We start from the raw sequence: 20,845 nt of genomic DNA, 5'->3' as shown, positions 1-20,845 counted from the left end.
AGGCTGTGTCTAAGCCAGAGGCCTGATTTAGCTTTAGCCTGACCCGTGGCACAGATTCCTGCTAGACGATTTGTGCTAGGAGCTCTACTATAGGACCCTACTGCCACATACGGAGAGCCTCATGCTAGGAGCGTGTCACTGAATACAAACTAGGGTTGGTCCCAGGTTCCCCAATCCTAAACACTCCTTATATTCTGGAATAAAGCTGAGATGATTCACTAAAGTCTGTCTCCAAAGTGCTGTCTAAGTCATACCTACAGCTGTCGGAACCTTGTTCCCCCTTCTGCTCTCTCTACCCTTGTGGACCAATGCAGACAAGCAGAGCCACAAAAGATAAGTAAACAGAAAGGTAGTTAAGTCTTAAATAATAAAACCAGCTACAACTTGATATTTTGTTTCATATGTAATTTAAGAAATTAATATACTTTAAAAATTATAAGCTTATGTTTGAGGCATATAATATATAAAGGTAATTTTGTGATTCAACAATAAATGAGACTTTGGGTAATTGCCCAAGTAGCCGGTTGTCTCTGTCATTTCTTGCACCTTTTGAAAGTTGCTCAATTGCACTTTCTGTTTACTCAGGTAATATTATTTCCCTTCTCAGGTCTTTAATGGGGCTAAAGACTAGATAGTCATAGTTACTTCCCTCTCATGACTTATCTAAGCCATTTTTAATATAAGACTAAGACTATTAAAACATTTAACATGTTTCTTGTTTAATGCTGTTAATGCTGGTTGTAATTCTAATTGTTATGTATGTCTTTGCCTCTTCTTTTGCCTGGACACTATATAATTGATGGAGGAGTGTCTATGTGTTAATTTCATTGGTTAATAAAGAAACTGCCTCGGCCCTTCAATAGGACAGAAAATTAGGTAGGCGGAGTAAACAGAACAGAATGCTGGGTAGAAGGCAGTGAGGGAGACACTTCAGGGAGTCGCCATATGCGTCTCCTCTCCAAGACGGACGCAGGTTAAGATCTCTCCTGGTAAGCCACCCCTCGCGGTGCTACATAGATTATTAAATATGGGTTAGTCAAAACGTTGAGAGTTAGCCAATAAGAGGCTGAAACTAATGGGCCAGGCAGTGTTTAAATGAATACAGTTTCCATGTAATTATTTTGGGTAAAGCTAGCCAGGTGGCGGGACACAGCCTGCTGCTCCTTCTACATATAATATTTGTTATTATTGTATATAGTTTTGTATTAGGCCTAAAAGTCTTATTAGACAAAAGGGGAGGTGTTGAGAGAACTCCTTCAGCCAAAGCCTTTAAGATACCAGCCCACGTTGGGCGTGGTCTCATGTACTATAAGTGCAGATGAAAAGCATGCAAGGTCCTTTTTTTCTGCTGGATTCATTTCCAGTTCCCAGTGCATGCAGAGAACTGCAGATGGCTACCCTTTCTGTGAGTTTATCCCCAAATAAATAAACCTTTGATACTACTACAAGGATTAGGAACAAGAAGTAAAGTACAAATGATCTGCCTACCCTATCACCTAATCTGTTCATGTCTCATGTCTGCAGTGAAAGAGATCTTGATATCGAAGGGGGAATGCTTCTTGCCTAAGCACAAGGGAAGTAAGAAGTGCACTAAAGAGGTTGGAGAGATGACTCACACTTAAGAGGACCTGAGTTCAATTTCCAGCTGTGTCAGGGATCTCACAACTGCTTGTAACTCCAGTCCCAAGGAATCTGATGCCCTCTTCTCGCCTCCACAGACACATGCACACATGTAACATATACTTCACAGACACATATACTTCTAACAAAAAATTCCAAAGGAAGAAACAGAACTGCATTAAACTCTGGCTTTAAGTGCTGCTCGATAACACTGGCTGCTTGTATTCAGAGAATAAAAGGGAATAAAAGTGATCACCTTTGGCGGGGGCAATCAACTGTGATCTTCAAAGAGGGAGAGGCGCTGCTATATACCAAAGCAGAGACTAGTATCTTCTGTGTCACAAAAATAATTCTCTTGGGAAGATCAATTCCCTCAGTTTTGAAAGCATACATATAAGTGTCACAACAACAGCCTAAGAAGATTATGTCAACCAGTTTAGATAGTAAGAATAACAAAAGTACTAGCTATAAGTAAGATGGAATTAGCCTGATCACAGAGGAGATAAAGGGTCAGCTGCAACTTGAACCATCTAGCTACCAGACCAGAGGTTTACTCTACTTTTAATGATCTTTAATTTCCTCCATAATGAGACTGAACTGGAATCCTGGAGGGTCTGCTATCAAATGAATATGGTGTAGAATCTAGTGACACAGGGTGGCCTATTGTGGACAGTGATGTACCTCCAGCTCTCCCTGCAAAAAGGGACTTGCTTGATGCTTTTACCTGGTGACCCCCACTTACTGAGTGTCATATTCCACTGATCATACCTTTCTCAGTGTAACACAGCTTCAGTGACTGAGACAGGAGCATGAAGGCCTGATGTGTAAGATCAAAACCAGACAAAGTGACGTTTCATAACTTTTAGTTAGTTTTATAACTCCCACACAGATATACAAAACAGAACATCGCCATATATGTCCTGCTTCTCATACGCCCTATCTTACTTCCTCACCTACCTCTTCACCCCAGCGGCACCTTCTAATAAATATGCTGCATAATAAACTCTCTCAGTATCTGCTTCTAAGAGGACCCAACCAACAACACTGTCGAGACAACAGTGGTAGAGATGAAAGTGGCAGAGGTCAGAGCTTTGGGAAATGTGTTCATATAATTTTAAGGGATATATTTAAATACTGTTGAAGAGTTGGAAGTGAAGAGAAAAAAAGTTAATGGGATTTATTTTTAATTAATTAATTATTATTCTTTATACATTACATCCTGATTGCAGTTTCCCTTCTTCCTCTCTTCCCAGTTCCATCCTCTCTACCTCTGCTCTCCCCCAGATCCACTCCTCCATTTCCCCCACAGAAAAGAGCAGGCCTCCCAGGGACATCAACCAAACACTGGTATAACAAGTCACAATAAGACTAGGCACATAGCCTTATATCAAGGCTGGGCGAGGCAACCCAATAGGATGAAAAGGGTCCCAAGAGAAGGCAACAGACTGAGAGACAGCCCCACTTTCACTATTAGTAGTCCCACAAGAACACCAAGCCACACATCATAATGTTTATGTAGAGGATCTAGGTTAGATTTTGTGACATTTCATTTGTATTTTAATAAATAAAGTTTGCCTGAAAACTGGAGAGTAAAATAGCCACAATGGTCAGCCTTATAGACCAGGCAGTGGTAACACCTTTAATCCCAGTAGCCACACTAGTCTGCCACAGAAACCGGGCAGCACAAATCTTTAATCCCAGCCCCAGAGAGAAATAGAGGATGGAAGGAGACAGCTCACAGACCCAGCTTCATTGTGAGATTCCTGGAGGCAAAAGTGCCATTTTTGGACTGAAGTAGATATAAGAGCCAGAACATACTGTTCTGCTTTTCTGACCTTCAGGTTGAACCCCAATTTCTGTCTCTGAGTCTTTATCAATTGTGCTTTGGTCAGACCCATACAACTCCCTATTGTCCATAAAATATATGTAGAGGACCTCAGTCATGCCCATAAAAACTCCCTGATTGGTTAATTTTGTGGGCCATCCTATGCTGTTCGTGACCCCTCTGACTCCCACAATTCTTCCTCTCCCTTTTCCACAAGATTCCCAGTGGGTCTCTATAACTGCCATCCATATCAGGTGCTGAATGAAACTGCTCTGATGAGAGTTATGCTAGGCTCTGATCTACAAGTATAGCAGAACATCATTAGGAATAGTTTCATTGACTTTTTGTTTATTTATAATGCCAGTCAAAAACAGAAATTTCTTAAAGAGGTTTATGATCTGAACAACTATGGTGGTACTTTTTACAGTGATGGATGCCAGGGAAGGAGATGGAAAAGGAATGAGGAAATGAGAGTATATATCATACTATAAACTAGCTGTCAAAGTGAAAATATAAAGCATGTCGTTAAAAAACTAGGTTGGCGTTATAGAAACAACAGAATATATAATTTTGAAGTAAACAAATATTTTAAACCTCAGTAATGCATGAGATCATTAGGAAGGAGGAAGGCATGACAATTTGGGGGGAAAAGAGCAGGAAAAAGATCCTATAGAATAGACAAAATAAGACACCAGTGAAGGAGAAAAATGGAGAGAACAATCAATACTCTAAAAATAAAACAGAAGTTTTATCTTCTGAAACAAATTATTGCTAATTTTTTAAAAAGCATTTACTAATGACTATGGGTACAAATTTTTTGTTTTTTAATAAAAATTTCTGTTTATAAACCAAACAAATCTTAATCGTATTTTCTAATACATAACCTTCCTGTAATGGCATTTACCTTAAGAAAACAATAAATTAACCAGTGCCCTGGCTTTTAAGTAGCTATGCCCTCCCAAAAGGCTTCTCACTTTAAGAACAAACGTCAAACAAAGAAACAAACTTTTAGAATTTTATAAGTGTAGCATGAATAATAAAAACCCAGAGGCAGATATTGGGGTTCAACCTGAAGATCAGAGAAGCAAAGCAGCCAAACCACTAGAGAGCTCTTACCTCTGTGAAATCTTGAGACTGAAAGAGAACAAGTTCCTGTCCCATCCCACTCTATATTTCTCTCTAGTGCTGGCGTGCACCACACCTCAGCCTGGCTCTATGGCTAATTAGTGTTGCTTCTGGGATTAAAGGTGTGTGCCACCACTGCCTGACCTGTACGGCTAACTAATGTGTCTGTTTTGCATTCTGATTTCTGATCTGTAGGCAAGCTTTATTTATTAAAATACAAATGATATATGACTACACTTCCCCCTTTTGGTCTAAACTTTAAAAAGGCTATAATTAATATAAGAAAAACTTCATACAATGAGTATAGTAACTATATATAATATATACAAGCAATAATTACATCAACAATGTCCATTTGCATTTGACAAATTCAGAGAAAATACTCCATATCTATCCTATCTTGGTGAGTCCAAAGCCTTTTACCTAATTTACTTTCTATCACAACTTGCTTTCTGCATCTGGTAAACTATAACTATCTAGTCTTCAACTCCCTCAGAGACCCAAACTGAAATAATATTAACTGAGTAAGCAGGAAGTGTGAGCAAATAATTTCCAAAAAAAAAAAAATGTGAGAAATGACAGAAACAGCTGGCTGCTTGAACATAAAGTTCCTCTGCAACATTAGGGCATCAACCTTGGCCTACAGGCTTAGCACATTTGGCAGACTTTTCTGTGTAGGATATCCTGAAGAACTGTCCTACCTTGTCTTGACAATGTTTGGCAGACACTCTCTTTTGTGTCCTGCTTGTACAATTAGGACAGCAAAAGGTCAGTAATGGCTTATTTTTGACACAAGGAAAGTAAACTCAATGTGGAGTTTCTTCAATTCTCATTATCTTCTCTGAAGTAGATTGGTGCTGCCATGAGCAGACATGTCTCATTGTCATACAAATGAGCTTATGTTATTAAAACATCTACATGCCATATTCTCTAAATCTCTGAAGTGTCTGGGATGACCTGTTTATCTAAAATAAATCCTCGTTTGACCTTGAAAACATACCTAATATGACTACAAGTTCTATTATAATAGGTGATTAATTAGTAAGCTTCATTTCCTTATTATCCTAAACAGTTGGCAATACTAATTTTCAAGTACTAGAAATTTGCATTCCATTGTTAAATGAGATGTAGAGGTACCATACCTTGAACAACAATAGAAATTTTGTCTTAAAAAAATTCATCTTAAATTTGTATCAATATACAAAACTTGTATACAATATACAAAAATCCAATCCAATGTAAAAGATTTAAAATTAGTAGTTGCTTTTTTAAAACTAGATTCAGTAATCTACCTTTGTATCATATCTATAGCTTCTCTTTTTTCTTTTCAGAGCAGAGTCAATAATCTAACCTTTTATCATATATCTTTATTCCCCTTTTTTCTTTTCAAAACAATAACTCTATCTAATCTCCTTTGTTCAACATTCCTCCTGGTTGTAACCCAAACAACTGGTAATCAACCCCCCTCAACCATGGCAAATATCCATAAGCCACTGAACAATCAAAAACCGCCCACCCAAACTCTTGGGAATGTGGATGTTGTGTTCTTAAATTAGCTTTCTTCAGTCTGGGGGAGGGGTGACTATATCTTTAGGGGATCCTGAAAAGAAAAAAAAAATGGGTTCTCAAGTTCTGAGAGAGGAAGTTGTATCATTTGTTGTCCAATTTCTGTGCAATGCAAAAGTGCAGGGCTTGTCTCAAGTCCTGGCTAGAGTAGTTTGTTAGTATGGATCATCTCAGCTCGCCACCTCGTAATTGTTCTGAGCAGTGTGTAGTTCAAAGCTGATCTTTAGGTGGTATTCTTCAGCTCAGTGGTGTTACTATAATCCTAGAGGAATCCTTGCTATGGGGCCCCATCTTCCTTTTGGAGACAGCAAAGGTTGCTGTTAGGCATGGTCATGGTTCACTGCAGAAAACTATCTGATAGAGACTCAAACCCAAAATCAAGTATAGGAAGGTAGATGAAACTTTTTATCTATAATTAGTTAGTACTCTATATGACCATTAATAGCATGGCAAAAAGTCTAATATATATCTTATAAATTTTATACCTTAAGAAAAGCTGTTTAAGAGTCAATATAAAACCAATGGATTATGAGATTAGTAGCAATAAAACAGTCCTTAAATATTTGTTTTTCTTCTGTCCTGTAGCAGGTGTCTCTTCTGTCATGAGACAGAGATTTTGCATACTTTAACAAACATGCTTGGGTTTAGAGAAGGAGAGAGCCACACTCCAACTCCAAAGTCAGCTCTGATTTTTAATTACACTGGGACTACAAAAGACTGCATTATATGTCTGTAGAAAACAGCAGAACCAAACATTTGAGAAGATTTATGAAACTTTACCCTGTTGGAAATGTTTAACAAGACAATTTAGTCTTTTTCTTGAGACATTTTGGTGCGGGACAATTCTATATTCTGTCAATTTTAAATAAACGCTGATTGGCCAGTAGTCAGGTAGGAAGTATAGGCAGGAAAACCAGACAGGAAGTAGAGGTGGGGCAATGAGAACAGGAGTATTCTGGGAAGAAAGAAGCACATTCTGCAGTCATGCCCAGACTATGGAAGAAGCAAGATGTGACCTACTCCACCAAAACAGGTACCGAGCCATGTGGCTAACATAGATAAAAATAATGGATTAGTATAAGTTAAAGTAGCTAATAGTGAGCCTGAGCTAATGGGCCAATCAGTTTATAACTTATGGAGACCTCTGTGTGATTTTCTTTGGGACCTAGTGACTGTGGAAACTGGGCAGGACAGAAACCCCAACAAGCAGGCCCTCATGATACAACATTTGGGGGGGGGGGTGATTTGTCCCTTTTCTACAGATGTATCATATATCTAGTGATCTTCAGATTCCTCAGCTGGATACCTTTATTCTTATGAAAAGACAGAAACAAAACCCTTCCCCAACCCTAATTATGGAGAGAGTCCCTTTTGGCAAGTTTTATCTGATCAAATAAAAGGCATTTATTAGTTTTATAAGTTAGTTTAAATGGCCATGGTGTTTAATGAACTTCTTCTAATTAAGAGGCGTCTCTTTTTCAAATCTAATCTTTCTCACTTTTGATGGTATCCAAAGTTTTCTTCTCCTGTGGAAACAAAAGAAAACCCTTCCATAATGTAACACATGTTCTGTCTCCCATTGTGACATCAGTACATCTTTAAAGTATATCAGCTGATTTAATTCTGTAGTTTTTTTTCTACTAACCAATTGTCTCTCAATAGTTGTTCCTTTCTCATTAGCATTTAGAAAATTCAAAGTTAATAAAACATTATGCAATCTATTTCTGTGGCTATCATCCCTTTCTGTTTATTTAACATATCCTTTAGAGTTTGATTTGATTTTTCTATAAAACTCCTTGGATTATAGAATTGTACATTATACCTATAATATGTTTTATATTGTAATAAGCAAAAAACTGCTTAATTTTCTTAGAGACATAAGTTTGAGCACTATCTGTCTTTATTTGTGCAGTTATACCCATGATGGCCAATTCTTCTAGTAAATATGTGATTACTGAATCAGCCTTTTCTGAACTCAGACAAGATGCTCATTGAAAACCTGAATAGGTATCAATGGTGTGGTATTCATATTTTTATTTTCCAAATTCTACAAAATGGAACACATCCACCTGCCATCTTTCATTCTTTTGAGTACCCATTAGGTTAGTTCCTGCAGGCAGTAGTGTTTGGTTGTATAAAGAAGAAGAAGAACCTTTCCTTATAATTTCCTTGGCTTGTTGCCACGTGGTAGAAAAGTTTTTTTTTAAAAAAAAAAAAAAAAAAACCTCTGCTATTAACATGATGGGTTTTTTAAAATGAAACTGTGAGGCCTTCAGGACATTTCTAATCAATAATTTATCGATTTCTACATTACCTTGTGCTAGAGGACCTGGGAGACCCATATGTGTGTTATTATAGGAGACTGTTCATTCCCAGCCTCCCAAACCTGAATAATCACACAGAATCTATATTAATAACACTGCTTGGCCAATAACTCAGGCATATTTCAAGCTAGCTCTTATATCTTGAATTTTCTTCCTTCCTTCCTTCCTTCCTTCCTTCTTTCCTTCCTTTCCTTTTTTTCTGGTTTCTCAAGATGACGTTTCTCTATAGCTTTGGAGCCTGTCCTGGAACTAGTCTTGTAGACTAGTGGAACTAGTCTTGTAGACTAGTGGAACTAGTCTTGTAGACTAGTTCTTGTTGGCCTTGAACTCACAGAGATCTACCTGCCTCTGCCTTCCAAGTGCTGGGATTAAAGGAATGCACCACCACTGCCAGGCAAATTAACCCATTTCTATTAATCTATGTATCACCATGAGGCTGTGCTTACCAGGAAAGGCTCTTGGCATTTGTCTCCCTAACTCTGCCTACTCTCTCTTTATCTCTGTTCAGATTTCCTGCCTGACTTTACTCTGCTAAATCGTTGGCCAAAATTGCTGTATTCATCAACCAATAAAGCAACACATACATAGAAGAACAACCAACATCATGTTATGTATATAGGATGATTCCTATTCCTGACTGTATCTTGTAAATGAATAAATAATAAAGTCAATTTTGTATCATCTGGTATAAGCTCAATGGTTTCAATATACAAAATATCTTTCTGTAAATTGCAAATTGGTAACTATCTTGAGAAGTTCTTTAAAATCCCTTAGCACCATAAGAATATCAGGTAATTCTGATTTTTGGGCAGAATCATAGGGCTTTGATCCATGTTACTTAAGTTTTCTAATTTGCAACCTGCCTTTCCTGATTTATTTGCATCAGTATAGAATATAGGGGCTCCAATTATTGGTGTGTCCTGTACAATGTAAGGAAGGATCCAGTTAGTTCTCTTTGTAAGTTGAATTCTCTTACTTTCGGGATAATTGTTGTTAATCTCTCCCAAAAACCTACTACATGCTCTTTGTCAGGGTTCACTTTCCTTTCATAATTTGTCAATTTCATCATTATTAAAAGGTACTATAATTTTTCCTGGGTCTATTCCTGATTATTGACAAAGTCTTAATTTTCCTTTTAGAATTAACTAAGAGACTTTTTCCACATAAGTTTTTAATATTTTACTAGATATATGTGGTAAATAACCTAAATAACTATTCTAAGATATCTTCCCTTGTAGGGGAATGTTTGGAGGATAATACGACCAGAATTCAGCTAAGATTCGGATCCACACAACCCACATGTACCTTCTGTAACTTCTCTTCAATCAAAGACAATATCTCTCAACTTCAGCTGATAATTCCCTGAGACTATTTAAGTCCTTGTCACCATCTAATGTTATGCTTAAATTAATAAGTTCATCAGGACCTATCCCAATAATGTGCTGTACATGGCAAATGTCTCCTAGTAATCTTTGAAAGTCATTAAGAGTCTTCATTTGATCTCTCCTAATTTGTACCTTTTAGGGCCTAATTTTCTGTAAACCTGTCTTATGCCTAAATAATTAATAGATTATCCTCTTTGTATTTTTTTCAGCAGCAATTTGTAATCTCCAACAAGGCAAAATTTTCTTCTCCAAACATTTTTTCTAAAGTATCTACATTTGAATCAGAAAGCAAAATGTCATTCATGTAATGGCAAACTATAGATTCAGGAAATTGCTTACATATCATTTTCAAAGGCTGATTTACAAAATATTGGCACAGGGTGGGGCTATTTAGCATACCTGTGACAGAACCTTCCACTGATATCTTTTAGCAGGTTGAGAAGTATTTTAAGTAGGCACTGTGAAGGCAAATTTTTCTTTGTCCTTTTCTTTTAAAGGTACAGTGAAGAAACAATCTTTTAAATCAACAATTACAAAGGTCATCCTTTAGGTAATAGGGAAGACAGAGGAATTCCAGATTGTAGAGAGTCTATTGGCTGAAACACCTTATTAACAGCAGCACTTAGATCTATCACCATTCTCCATTTTTCAGATTTCTTTTTAAAAACAAATACAGGAGAATTCCAAGGGCTGATTGATTCTTCAATATGCTGAGCATCTAGTTGCTCCTGTACCAGCTGTTCTAAAGTCGGCAGTTTCTGTTGCTAAAGACCATTGCTTAACCCATACAGGTTTGTCTGACAATCATTTTAAAGGCCTTTGAAATATCAGCAGTTGTTGTGCCCTGTTCTTGTACAACCTGAATGGTTGCTGACTGGTCTTTATAAAACTTTCTACTATTTTCCCCAAAAACATGTATTAATTTATGGTTTATTTTTAAGATTGGTGGAATGTTAATCTGAGTATTCCATTGCTATAACAAATGACGTCCCCACAAATTCGTTGTTATGTTAGCGACGTATGGTTTTAATATTCATCTCTGTCCTTCTGGCCCATTCGACCCATCTCTTACTCTGTTTCATCTGAGATAAAGTTCTTATTCCTAAAAACTGAACATTCGCATCCTGAAGAGGAAAATTTTGATGCCAAGATTCTGATGAAATTATTGTACCAGACCTTCAATGATGTCATTCATTCATATTTTTAATTTTAATCTTTGTTCATTTATAGAAGTTTGCCAAAATATTCACTTTATGGTTTCTCCTGAAACTTTTGTTCTCTCTTCTATAGTTGTTCTAATATCCAGAACAGTATGATTTCTTACACTAGGCATTAGGTTCTTTACTTGCTCTAGGAAGGAATTTCCTCTACAATGACAGGAAACAATGGAACCATATTTGGCATATGAGGCCCCTCAAAGAGTTTCCTGATGGCAAACGATTTCTTGGATATTCCTCATTGACCTACATTTATTATTCCAATACCTGCCTTTGCCACACTTTACACATAATCCAGAAGGGAGAGGCATTCTGAATGGATTATTCTTAGAAAAAACATTGTTTCTAGGAACATCCTATCTACAGTCCCTTTTAAGGTGACCTTGTTTGCCACAATTATAACAGCTGACATTTCAATTTTTCATCAAGTCTATGAATATCACCTCTCCTATCCATGCATCATCATGTTCATGAAATTCAGTATTCATTGTATCTTGAATCCATTCTCCAAAGGTGCTACCTTCCCTTTAATGGCCTAATGATTCTTCTGCATAGAAAACTGGCATTTTCAAAAGCCAGAGATTCAATTGCTTCTGATATAGTATCATCTGTTTACTGTTGATGTGAATCTTTGTAAGAAATCAACGAAGGTTTCTTTTGAGCCCTTTATGACTTTAGCAAATGATTCAAACTTCTTTCCCGGTGTAGGAGGTTATTCTATATTTGTGTTGCTTTCATTGGTTATTAAAGAAACTGCCTTAGCCTAGTTGATAGGGCAGAACTCAGGTAGACAGGGAAGACAGAATTCTGGGAGGAAGAAAGCAGAGACAGGCAGATGCCAAGAATCTCTGGCCTGAGACAGACGTAGGCTAGAATCTTGCCGGTAAGCCACAGTCACGTGGTGATACACAGATTTAATAGAAATGGGTTGATCAAGAATGAAAGTTAGCCAATAAGAGGCTAGAGCTGATGGGCCAGGCAATAATTTAATTAACACAATTTCTGTGTGATTATTTCGGGTATAAGCTAGCCGGGCGGAACAAGGGGCCCCGCTCCCCACACGACAATTTCCTACTTCTTCAATTCTGTTCCAAGCATTCAAAACTGCTGTACAGCATAAAGCCAGGAAGTGACCATCATACAGAGATTGCCTTTCTACAGTAGCACAATTTCCTTCTCCAAGAATTTGATCTTGGGAGATTTCCATACCTCTAGTTTTACTCCATTGCTCAACAGTCTTAGCCTCTTCTCTGAACCAGGTACTCCACTGTCATTGTGAACCAGGCTCTAAAACATCTTTAACCAACTCTATCTAGTCTTCAGGAATAGTTCTAATATAAACTAACCACAAATTTAACATTTCTTTCACAAAAAGTAAATGCATGCCATATGAGACTATTGCTTCCTTGAATTTCCTTAAATCTAACATTGGCACCGGAGTCCATTCATCTCTTCTTACTCTATCATTTGGCAATTCCTTAAGGTTAAAAGGTTAACCTTAAAAGGTTAGTTGTTTGGAAACTTAAAATTGTTCCTCTCTATTCTTACAATGCAGCACTGAAATTGGTTCTCCACTAAATTCCTGTCTAGATTTGAATATCTCTGTGATCTGTTTTATTAAGTTTTTCTAAGGCCTTTATCTTAGCACTCAGATTAACCAACATTTTTAGTGATACAGGAAAAATGATAATGTTGAAAATGATTACAATTGACATTACAATCCCATCTAAATTAGTTATCCTCTCATTTAATCATTCCATTTTCTTTTTCCATTTTTTTTTAACTTTTTTGGTTTTTTAAGACAGAGTTTCTCTGTAACTTTGGAACCTGTCCTGGAACTAGCTCCTGTAGACCAGGCTGGCCTCGAATTTACAGAGATCCACCTGCCTCTGCCTCCCGAGTGTTGGGATTAAAGGCATGCACCACCACCGCCCGGTTCTAATCATTCTATTTCCAAAGTGTCCAGTGATTCCAAATTTTTAATGTGAGAAAAACTCTCTCTTTTAACTAATTCCTCCCTTTAAGAATTCTGAATTGTCTTGCCAAATCTGCAGACGATGTTGATGAAGATGTGAGGCTTATTGCTGCTAACTAGAACAGTGAAAGCCTGACTGGATTTCAAGGTAACTACCTAGTTTGGCCCGAGAAGGGAGTTCAGCGAGAGCCCACCAAGAGAGAAAAGCAAAATCTAGTCAGAAGTGCAGTGACTCCAGTCGTGTCTAGCTCCAGCCTAAGCTGGAAGTTGTAAAGCCACAGGCAAATGATTTTTTTCATGATTTTGTACCTCAAACATTAGGCACCAAAAGCAGCATGAACAATAAAAACTCAGAGATGGATATTGGGGTTCAACCTGAAGATCAGAAAAGCAAAGTGAAGTCACTGGAGAGCTCTTACCACTATGAAACCTTCAGCCTGAAAGAGCGTGAGTTCCTGTCTCATCCCTATTCCTCTCTAGTGTTGGGATTAAAGACATGCACCACCACAGCACTACCACAGCCCAGCCTCTATGGCTAATTAGTGTGACTTCTGGGATTAGAGGTGTGTGCCATCACTGCTTGGCCTGTATAGCTGACTAGTGTGGCTGTTTTGCGTTCTGATCTTCAGGCAAACTTTATTTATTAAAATACAAATAAAATATCACTACACATAAGCCTAGTAACAACTTCTTAGTCCCATCTTTTGTTTTGCTAGAGTATTTATTTATTTATTTATTTATTTATTTTTCTGGTTTTTTTTTTGTTTGTTTCTCCCCCCCCCCCCACCCCAAATGAAGGATGTCATTGTGTAGCCCTGTTCTGAAACTCATTTCATCGACCAGGCTGACCTTGAACTCACAGAGACCCACCTGCCTCTGCCTCCCCAGTGCTGTGATCAAAGGTGTGAGCCATCACTTCCATCTTAGAGCAATTTTTTCAATCCTCAATCCTGCACAAAAGTCAAAGAACTATGTACTAAAATGCTATCACATCATATGCCACTGTGTAAATTGGTTTCACATTTTCTAAACACTAGCAATTAAAGACAAAGCATGGAGAAATCACTTGGAAACTATTCCTTTTAATCAAGAATAAAAATCTCCATTGAAACAAAACCAATCAACTTTAATTTTCCACTATTAATACACTACTACACTCAAAATAGATCAACATAATGTATCAGAACTACCCACAACCTCAAAGAAACTAGAGTAATTCCCCCACAAGCTAGGTGAAAGAACAGAATTTCAGAGTCACGTACTTCTGTATTCCCTTAGACCAACAAAACCACAAGTTCAACTGTTGCCTACAGTGTATTTTTCTATTTATGATGTTTACATCTGTCACAGAAATCATTAAAACATTGCTACCTTTTATTCAGAACTTCCATAAGCAATCTCAGTTGAGGTCACATTCATGTGTCTGTTTTAAAGCTCACCTTGATTTCTGTTTCCCAAAACCAAGAGCAACACTCCCATCAGCCCGTCAGCCTACTCCACACTCTTGCTACTCCAGCTATCTAATCTGGGGTTATGTAATTTATTCTATAGAATGCCTTTTTCCCCCTATTAACACAACCTCCTATGGCTTGGATATGCTTCCCAAAACTTAATCACTGATGAAGCAGTGTTGTGGGACAGGATACAACAGAAAAGTGTTTAGATAATGAAGACTCATTCCAGTCATAAAGAAGTTTGAGAATGAGTTCATTAACCAAACATTATGTGCTTACTCCAGTCTCTCTCCTGACTCCTGCCCTCACCAAATGCCTACACCTTGATATTTCAATTCCAAGCACTAAGAAAAGTGAATTTCTTTTCAAAATTACTCAGTTTGTTAAAATAGTAGCAACAACAATGAACCAAAAAAAAAAAAAAAACAAATAAAACCAATCAAACCAAAAGGAGCAAGACACTAAAGCCTAGCTCAAATCTCTGAAGGTTTCCATTTCTCCCCGACATGATCACCACCACTTTTCCGTCTTAAACCCCTACAAACCATAAAAGTTCAAATGTCAATGCAAAGCAATTTGTTGTCACTTGTTCCTTTTTGGTTTTTGTTCATTTACAAACATTAATGCAGGGATCCAAACATGTTAGATAAGCACTCTCCACGGAGCGTACTATCAGTCCTCCAGCAACACCTTATTACATTGCCCAGGCTGGCCCTTGAACTCTCAATCTTCCTGCCTCAGACTCGAGTAGCTGGATCATAGTCTTGTGACACCAGCACAGTCTTACTTACTGTTTCATAACAATTTTTTCTAACTTACTCTCTTCTCCTTATTTTAACTGAGAGCAAAGGCAAGCTCTGTCACATACTGTTTTTCCTTTCCATCTGTAGTCAATGGAACAATGCTGAACAAGCCAAAATGCTGACTAGCTAGGGATATGTGCAAACCCTCCTTGAAGGCTCTTGAAACTCACACCTCATACATGCAAACCCAAACTACTAGGTCATGAACCAGAAGAAACTGGCATTACATGGTGTTACCAATAAAATATAGATTAGAAATATGAGCCTAATACAATAACACTGAAAGAAAATGATTTTGCCCTCCTCTTTGGCCCATTGGATTTGTTAATGATATTTTTATATATTTACTATAAATTAATAAACTCTATTTATTGATTATTGGTTATTTGAAAAGCACTATAAAATCCTTCTCAGGATACCATGATAGATCTCTAATTAATCTGGAAAGGTAGAAAAAATAAAGCACATTAAGAAACTAAATCAAGACAAACTTTAAAAGTTTTTTAGAAACTACCAATACAATCTTGAAGGAGGTACCACTGCTTAAAAAACTCAACAATGGTAGTTAGAACTGTATCACTTTTTTAGGTTATATTAAGTAAAATCTCTCTTCCATTAAAGAATATGCTTTATTTCTGAAAAAATCTCATGTTTTAGGTTCCAAAGAAAAAGTAAAAGAATTTAATGGTATCTTTTACATGATTTAACAGAATCACAAAATTAGATTTAAAATTCTTAAAATAGGAATGGTCTTTAAATATCACCCTTGTTCAACTCTTTCATCTCATTCACTTATTTTATTTCAGTTCCAAGAAATGAGGATAATAGAGAAGAAAGCTCAAATGTTTGTTTTAATTTTTCAGTTGGATCAAGCTGAAATTACTGAATTTAAAACATTTTAATCTTGGAGGAATATTTTGGCTTTCTGAGTCCTTTAGTCTGGGTGTCTGCTGCCATGTGTGTTTCCTCACCCCTGGTAAATCCCTTTCTTCAAATTTCCAGATGCATGACAAAGCACAGACCCAAAAGGATGAGCGTGAGTCACACTTTAGGGTGACAGACCTTGCTGCAGACACCATGGGTAACACAACTTTCCAGTCACTTTTGTACTCTCTCCCAGTAGTCGGCTATGACTCTCTCTAGTGAGACTATCTGAAAGGCTCTTCTCCCTGATGGAGGCTCAATCTTAGAGGGGGCAACTTGCCATATAGCCCAAGCTGACTTCAAACTCAACATTCTGCCTGCTCTGCAAACCAACACCATAATCACAAGTATATACACTACCATGCCAGGTCCCTCCTGTCCCACTAATCTACTTATATTCAAAGTGGCTATCATTCTCTAAGAAGTTTATCAAATTTAAAGTAATCTTCAAAATAAGCTTCAACAATGAGAAAACTGCAGTACAAAGAAAATAGGTAACCTGCTCAAATCCTCCAACTAATGAGATGTACAGTTGATAGATGTCATCCATCCAGGTCCAAGTTATTATCCATATAATCATTTCTAAAGTGCTAAAACTTCTTGTGACTTCCTTTTAAGTTACTTATTCATATATATTTACAGTTAATAGTGATTGTCTTCTGATATCTTCATAGGATACTTTGAAAAAGCCCTTTTTGTTGTTTTGGTTTTATTTCTGGCTTTTTGAAACAGAGTCTGGCTCTGTAGCCAAGTTACTTGAACTGATTCTCCTGCCCACCTCCTGACTGTTGGGATTACAGATATGGACTACCAAACCCAGCTTTAATCCATACTTCTTTTTTTTCCCCTTTTTGCAACACTGGAGGTTGAAAACAACACACAGTGCTGTATGCTAGTCAGGCACTCTGCATGTCCTTAGCCATCTTTCTACTTATTTTGAGATAAGAATCTAAATTGCCCCAAGCTGGTCTTGAACTAGCAATCCTCTTGCAGTGGTCTCTAGAATAGCTGGGGTTATAGACCAGTACCACTAGATCCAGCCTAACATACTTAAAAATTAATTTTCTCTCCTTAATATATACTTAAAGTTAATATATCTTTTTCTCCCTGAAAGGGTTCTACCAGTTTTCTTTGCAGAGGTTAACATATTTAATCACCTACCTTCACAACTTCACACACACATGATTAACTTCTTAGTAACCAATTTTTTTGTTGTTTTTCAAAATGTCTCCCCAAATTCTCTGATTTTTCTGTTCCCATTAAACTAGTTTAAGATTTTTACATCTAGGCTAATGAATCAGCAACAGACAATTCTGGAAGGATTAACAAATGACAGGAAGAGATGTCGATGACAACGACAGTCTGTAATCCCCACTGAAAACCATTCTTCACACTAACTGTAGTCTTATGACTCACTTAACCTACTAGGGAAAAGTCCTCAGCTCCTTCACGCATGATCTACAAAAGCTGTCTCAAAACTTCCGCAAACTCCTATCATCCAAGACTTCCCATGAGCCACCACTCACTACACACACACACACACACACATACACACACACACACACACACACACACACAAACACAGGCAAGCATGTACACGTGCCTCCCTTATCTTGAGTTACCTTCTGTCACTGCCTTAGAATTCCTTTCTCCTGCTTGAAGTTTCTACTCTTCTATCAATACCTAACTTACGATATTACATGAAACCTTTCCTAATTATCCAGGAAAGAGGTGGCTGCCCTTACTCTGCATTGGGTTTATCAGTTATCCCATCTATAATTTTACTTTGTGATCTTTTAAACCCAATGTCTGGAATGTCAGCTGCATCAATGCACAAATGCATTTTCTGTGGCACGTCTGAGGGGACATGCAGTGTTGTTAAGTTTAGCACTTTATCTTGAAGTTGATGGGTACTCAAAAATATTTCCAGAATGAATAATTGACTCTAGTTTTTAATAATGAACTCTCCTATAAAATGTAAGCTGCCCAGAGAAATGGGAAGAATATGTAAGAACGACAGGGAAGACGTTCACCAAAGGAATAAGAAAGTATTTTCAGTAGTAGAAGTAAAAGAGCAATGTCTGAAGCAACAGAAAAGGAATTTACCACTCAAGCTATTTTTTATATGCTGAATATATCATTAACCCAAACCACTGAGGAATCTCAGTTCGGATAGGCCATCCTGAGTTTATTACTCAGAAACACCACAGATGGATTCTTTCAGAAAGACCTCCCAACAAGAAATCAAATTAAGAAGGGTATTCTGGGAAACTTCCAGCACATTATTGCAACCACTGAGTCATCTATTAATAAATCATTTTGTCAACTGAGGAAAGATCCTAAAGTTTGATTTTATAGTCAGAAGTTGTCTGTCAAAAAAGATGAGTCACCAAACCAATAATAAGATTTTACAAGAAGCCGAGTTAACAATGAAATTTCATGGGTTCAAAGCTCTACTTTGTTTCCATTAAATTTTTCTAATGTGGAAAATGAAAGTACAATTTTATTTAGTAGTACATGAAAATCAGGATGCATAAAAACAAAATATCCTTGACTACATCCTGCCTTGTTTCCCCCAGTTCTCCAGCTGTGGCTTAGAATAGGAAACAGGAGATCCGCAACCTATAGTGATGGCAGTAGCTGCAGAAATGGCAGCAAAGAGTGGGGGCCTTTTTCTTTCTCCCCTTTCTAGAGCAAAGAAGTCAACTTTTCACTTGGGGAATGAAGACTTACTCATGAGCAGAGTCCTTGCAGGGTTAGACTCACAGCAATTCAGGAAAAGACAAATAGACTTCTTAATTATACATAACCGATAATATTTAATTGTAGCTATTACTATGTTTTTAATTTTGATGAAATAAGATACACATGACGGGAGGGGGGGGGTCACTTCAGTTATAAGACCTATCGATATGCTTAAGTTTGTCCTAAGAACCTTCTGATGACTGCACCAGCATGGGCTACCTAATCAGCTATTACAGAACTGGTCTAAGTTAAACAACTTTAACAACTCTCCACTAAATGGCAAGACCTAGAGAACAAACACACATTTCTTCACTCCCTTTTCTTCATCCCTGGGAAAGAAAACACGTTTTCCAGTAAGTTACTGGACTCATCTGGTCATATATTTAAAGGAAATAGAGCATGATCCAAGACAAAACTGCTAGCTTCAAAGAGAACTCATTGTAGCAATAGGGTAATGGGATGGTTTTCTGTCAATTAGTGACTAGCGAAACCCATTATTTAAATATCTCAAAGCCTGTAAAGATGTAAAAATTGAAAGAAGGAACTACAGAATTACCTAGTATTTTGATCAAAGATACACAGTAACGTTCAGAGGACTAAGACGGTTTCCTTGGCCCAGTGTAAATAAACAGATGGCAGAATTTTATGATTAGAGACGCTAATATTGTGCATCTCCAGACACTACACCTGAGAAAAAGCAATAATTCTTCTTAAGTTTAATTATAACCCTCCACTCAAATCACTTTCATTATAACTTACAATTTATATTTCATTGAACAAATGCGATGTCTGTGCTAGGCAGAACTGCAAACCAAGGTGCAGTAACAAAAAAGTAACAGTGAAAAAAGTTGAGTTTGTTATGAAAACCACGGCATTTAAACTTCAAGCCACAATCCACGCTGAAGCTCAAACCAAGAGGACCCGATTTTCACCCGTGGTGACATTCTTACTGGAACCGCAGTGTGCTTTACCAACTTACACTTCTGTTGATAGGATGGAAGCCCGCAGAGCCTTCATTTTTCCTCTTATCTCTACTTCTACTTCTTTTTCACATAAGGACACATTGTTTCGTTGTTTTGTCACCCATTCCATTATCTCAAACACCACAGCTTCTTACAACGAACACCACCAAATCCAATTTCAAGCTGAAGTATCCAGACACTAAAGAAATACATCTGACCACCCACAGCACCTCGCACCTTAAGGATTCTCTAAGTAGCAGCGGGGTGGTTCCACGACAATTGAACGCCCTGAGCTGTGTCGCTGCCCTAAGCCCACCGCTGAGGCTAAGCAGGCCTTTATTGTCCTAAAACATCCTCCAGGCTTTCAGCCTGTACGGTAAGCCGGCAGGCTCCCGGTGCCACTTCCAGCCTGCCGGGCCATCCACGGGGACAGATCTCCGAGAGCCCCGGCTGCGGTGGCCCCCGCTGCCCCGCTCGGCGCGAAGATCCGCGCGGAGGACCCGGCTCGCCCAGCCTGGGCTCCCGCCGCCAGCACCTCGGCCCCGGCGACCCGGACCCGAGCGAGGCCCGGCGTCCGTCCCCGCCCCTCCCCCGCCGCCGCCCGCCGAGCCCCGGGACCCACCTCGAAGAGCTCGGCCGTCGTGGCCATGCCGGCCGGCTGAGAGGCTCGCCCCGCGCTGGAAGCCGTCTCCGCTTCACATGCTGCGCCTCAGCGGCGCGGCTCGCACGTCCCAGCTCGGCCTCCCGCCTCCGGCCCCGGCTGCGGACGGCCGCGGGCCGCCCGGGTCCTCACACAGCGCAGGCTGCGCGGGAGAGCGGCCATGAAGCGGAGCCGCAGACGCCTGTCAGCTGCCTCCCGGCGCCGCCCGCGCCGCTCCCATTGTCACCGCCTCGCACGCCGGAAGTGGCGCTGCGCGCGC

At 38.6% G+C, this 20,845-nt stretch overlaps 1 protein-coding gene across 1 annotated transcript in view; it reads right to left on the bottom strand.

Moving 5' to 3' along the window:
- The window catches only part of Exoc5 (exocyst complex component 5), a 61,579-nt gene extending 40,773 nt beyond the window's left edge, over positions 1-20,806 (bottom strand). The window contains exon 1 of the mRNA XM_038310320.1: positions 20,548-20,806. Within this exon, the coding sequence (XP_038166248.1) occupies positions 20,548-20,574 (27 nt within the window). The 5' untranslated portion in view covers positions 20,575-20,806. The remainder of the gene's footprint in view (positions 1-20,547) is intronic.
- Between the last annotated feature and the right edge of the window lie 39 nt (positions 20,807-20,845).

Source organism: Arvicola amphibius, chromosome 13, assembly GCF_903992535.2.
Source record: "Arvicola amphibius chromosome 13, mArvAmp1.2, whole genome shotgun sequence".
Taxonomy (NCBI): domain Eukaryota; kingdom Metazoa; phylum Chordata; class Mammalia; order Rodentia; family Cricetidae; genus Arvicola; species Arvicola amphibius.
The sequence above is the reverse complement of the archived record's forward strand: the minus strand, read 5'-3'. Positions and strand labels throughout refer to the sequence as shown.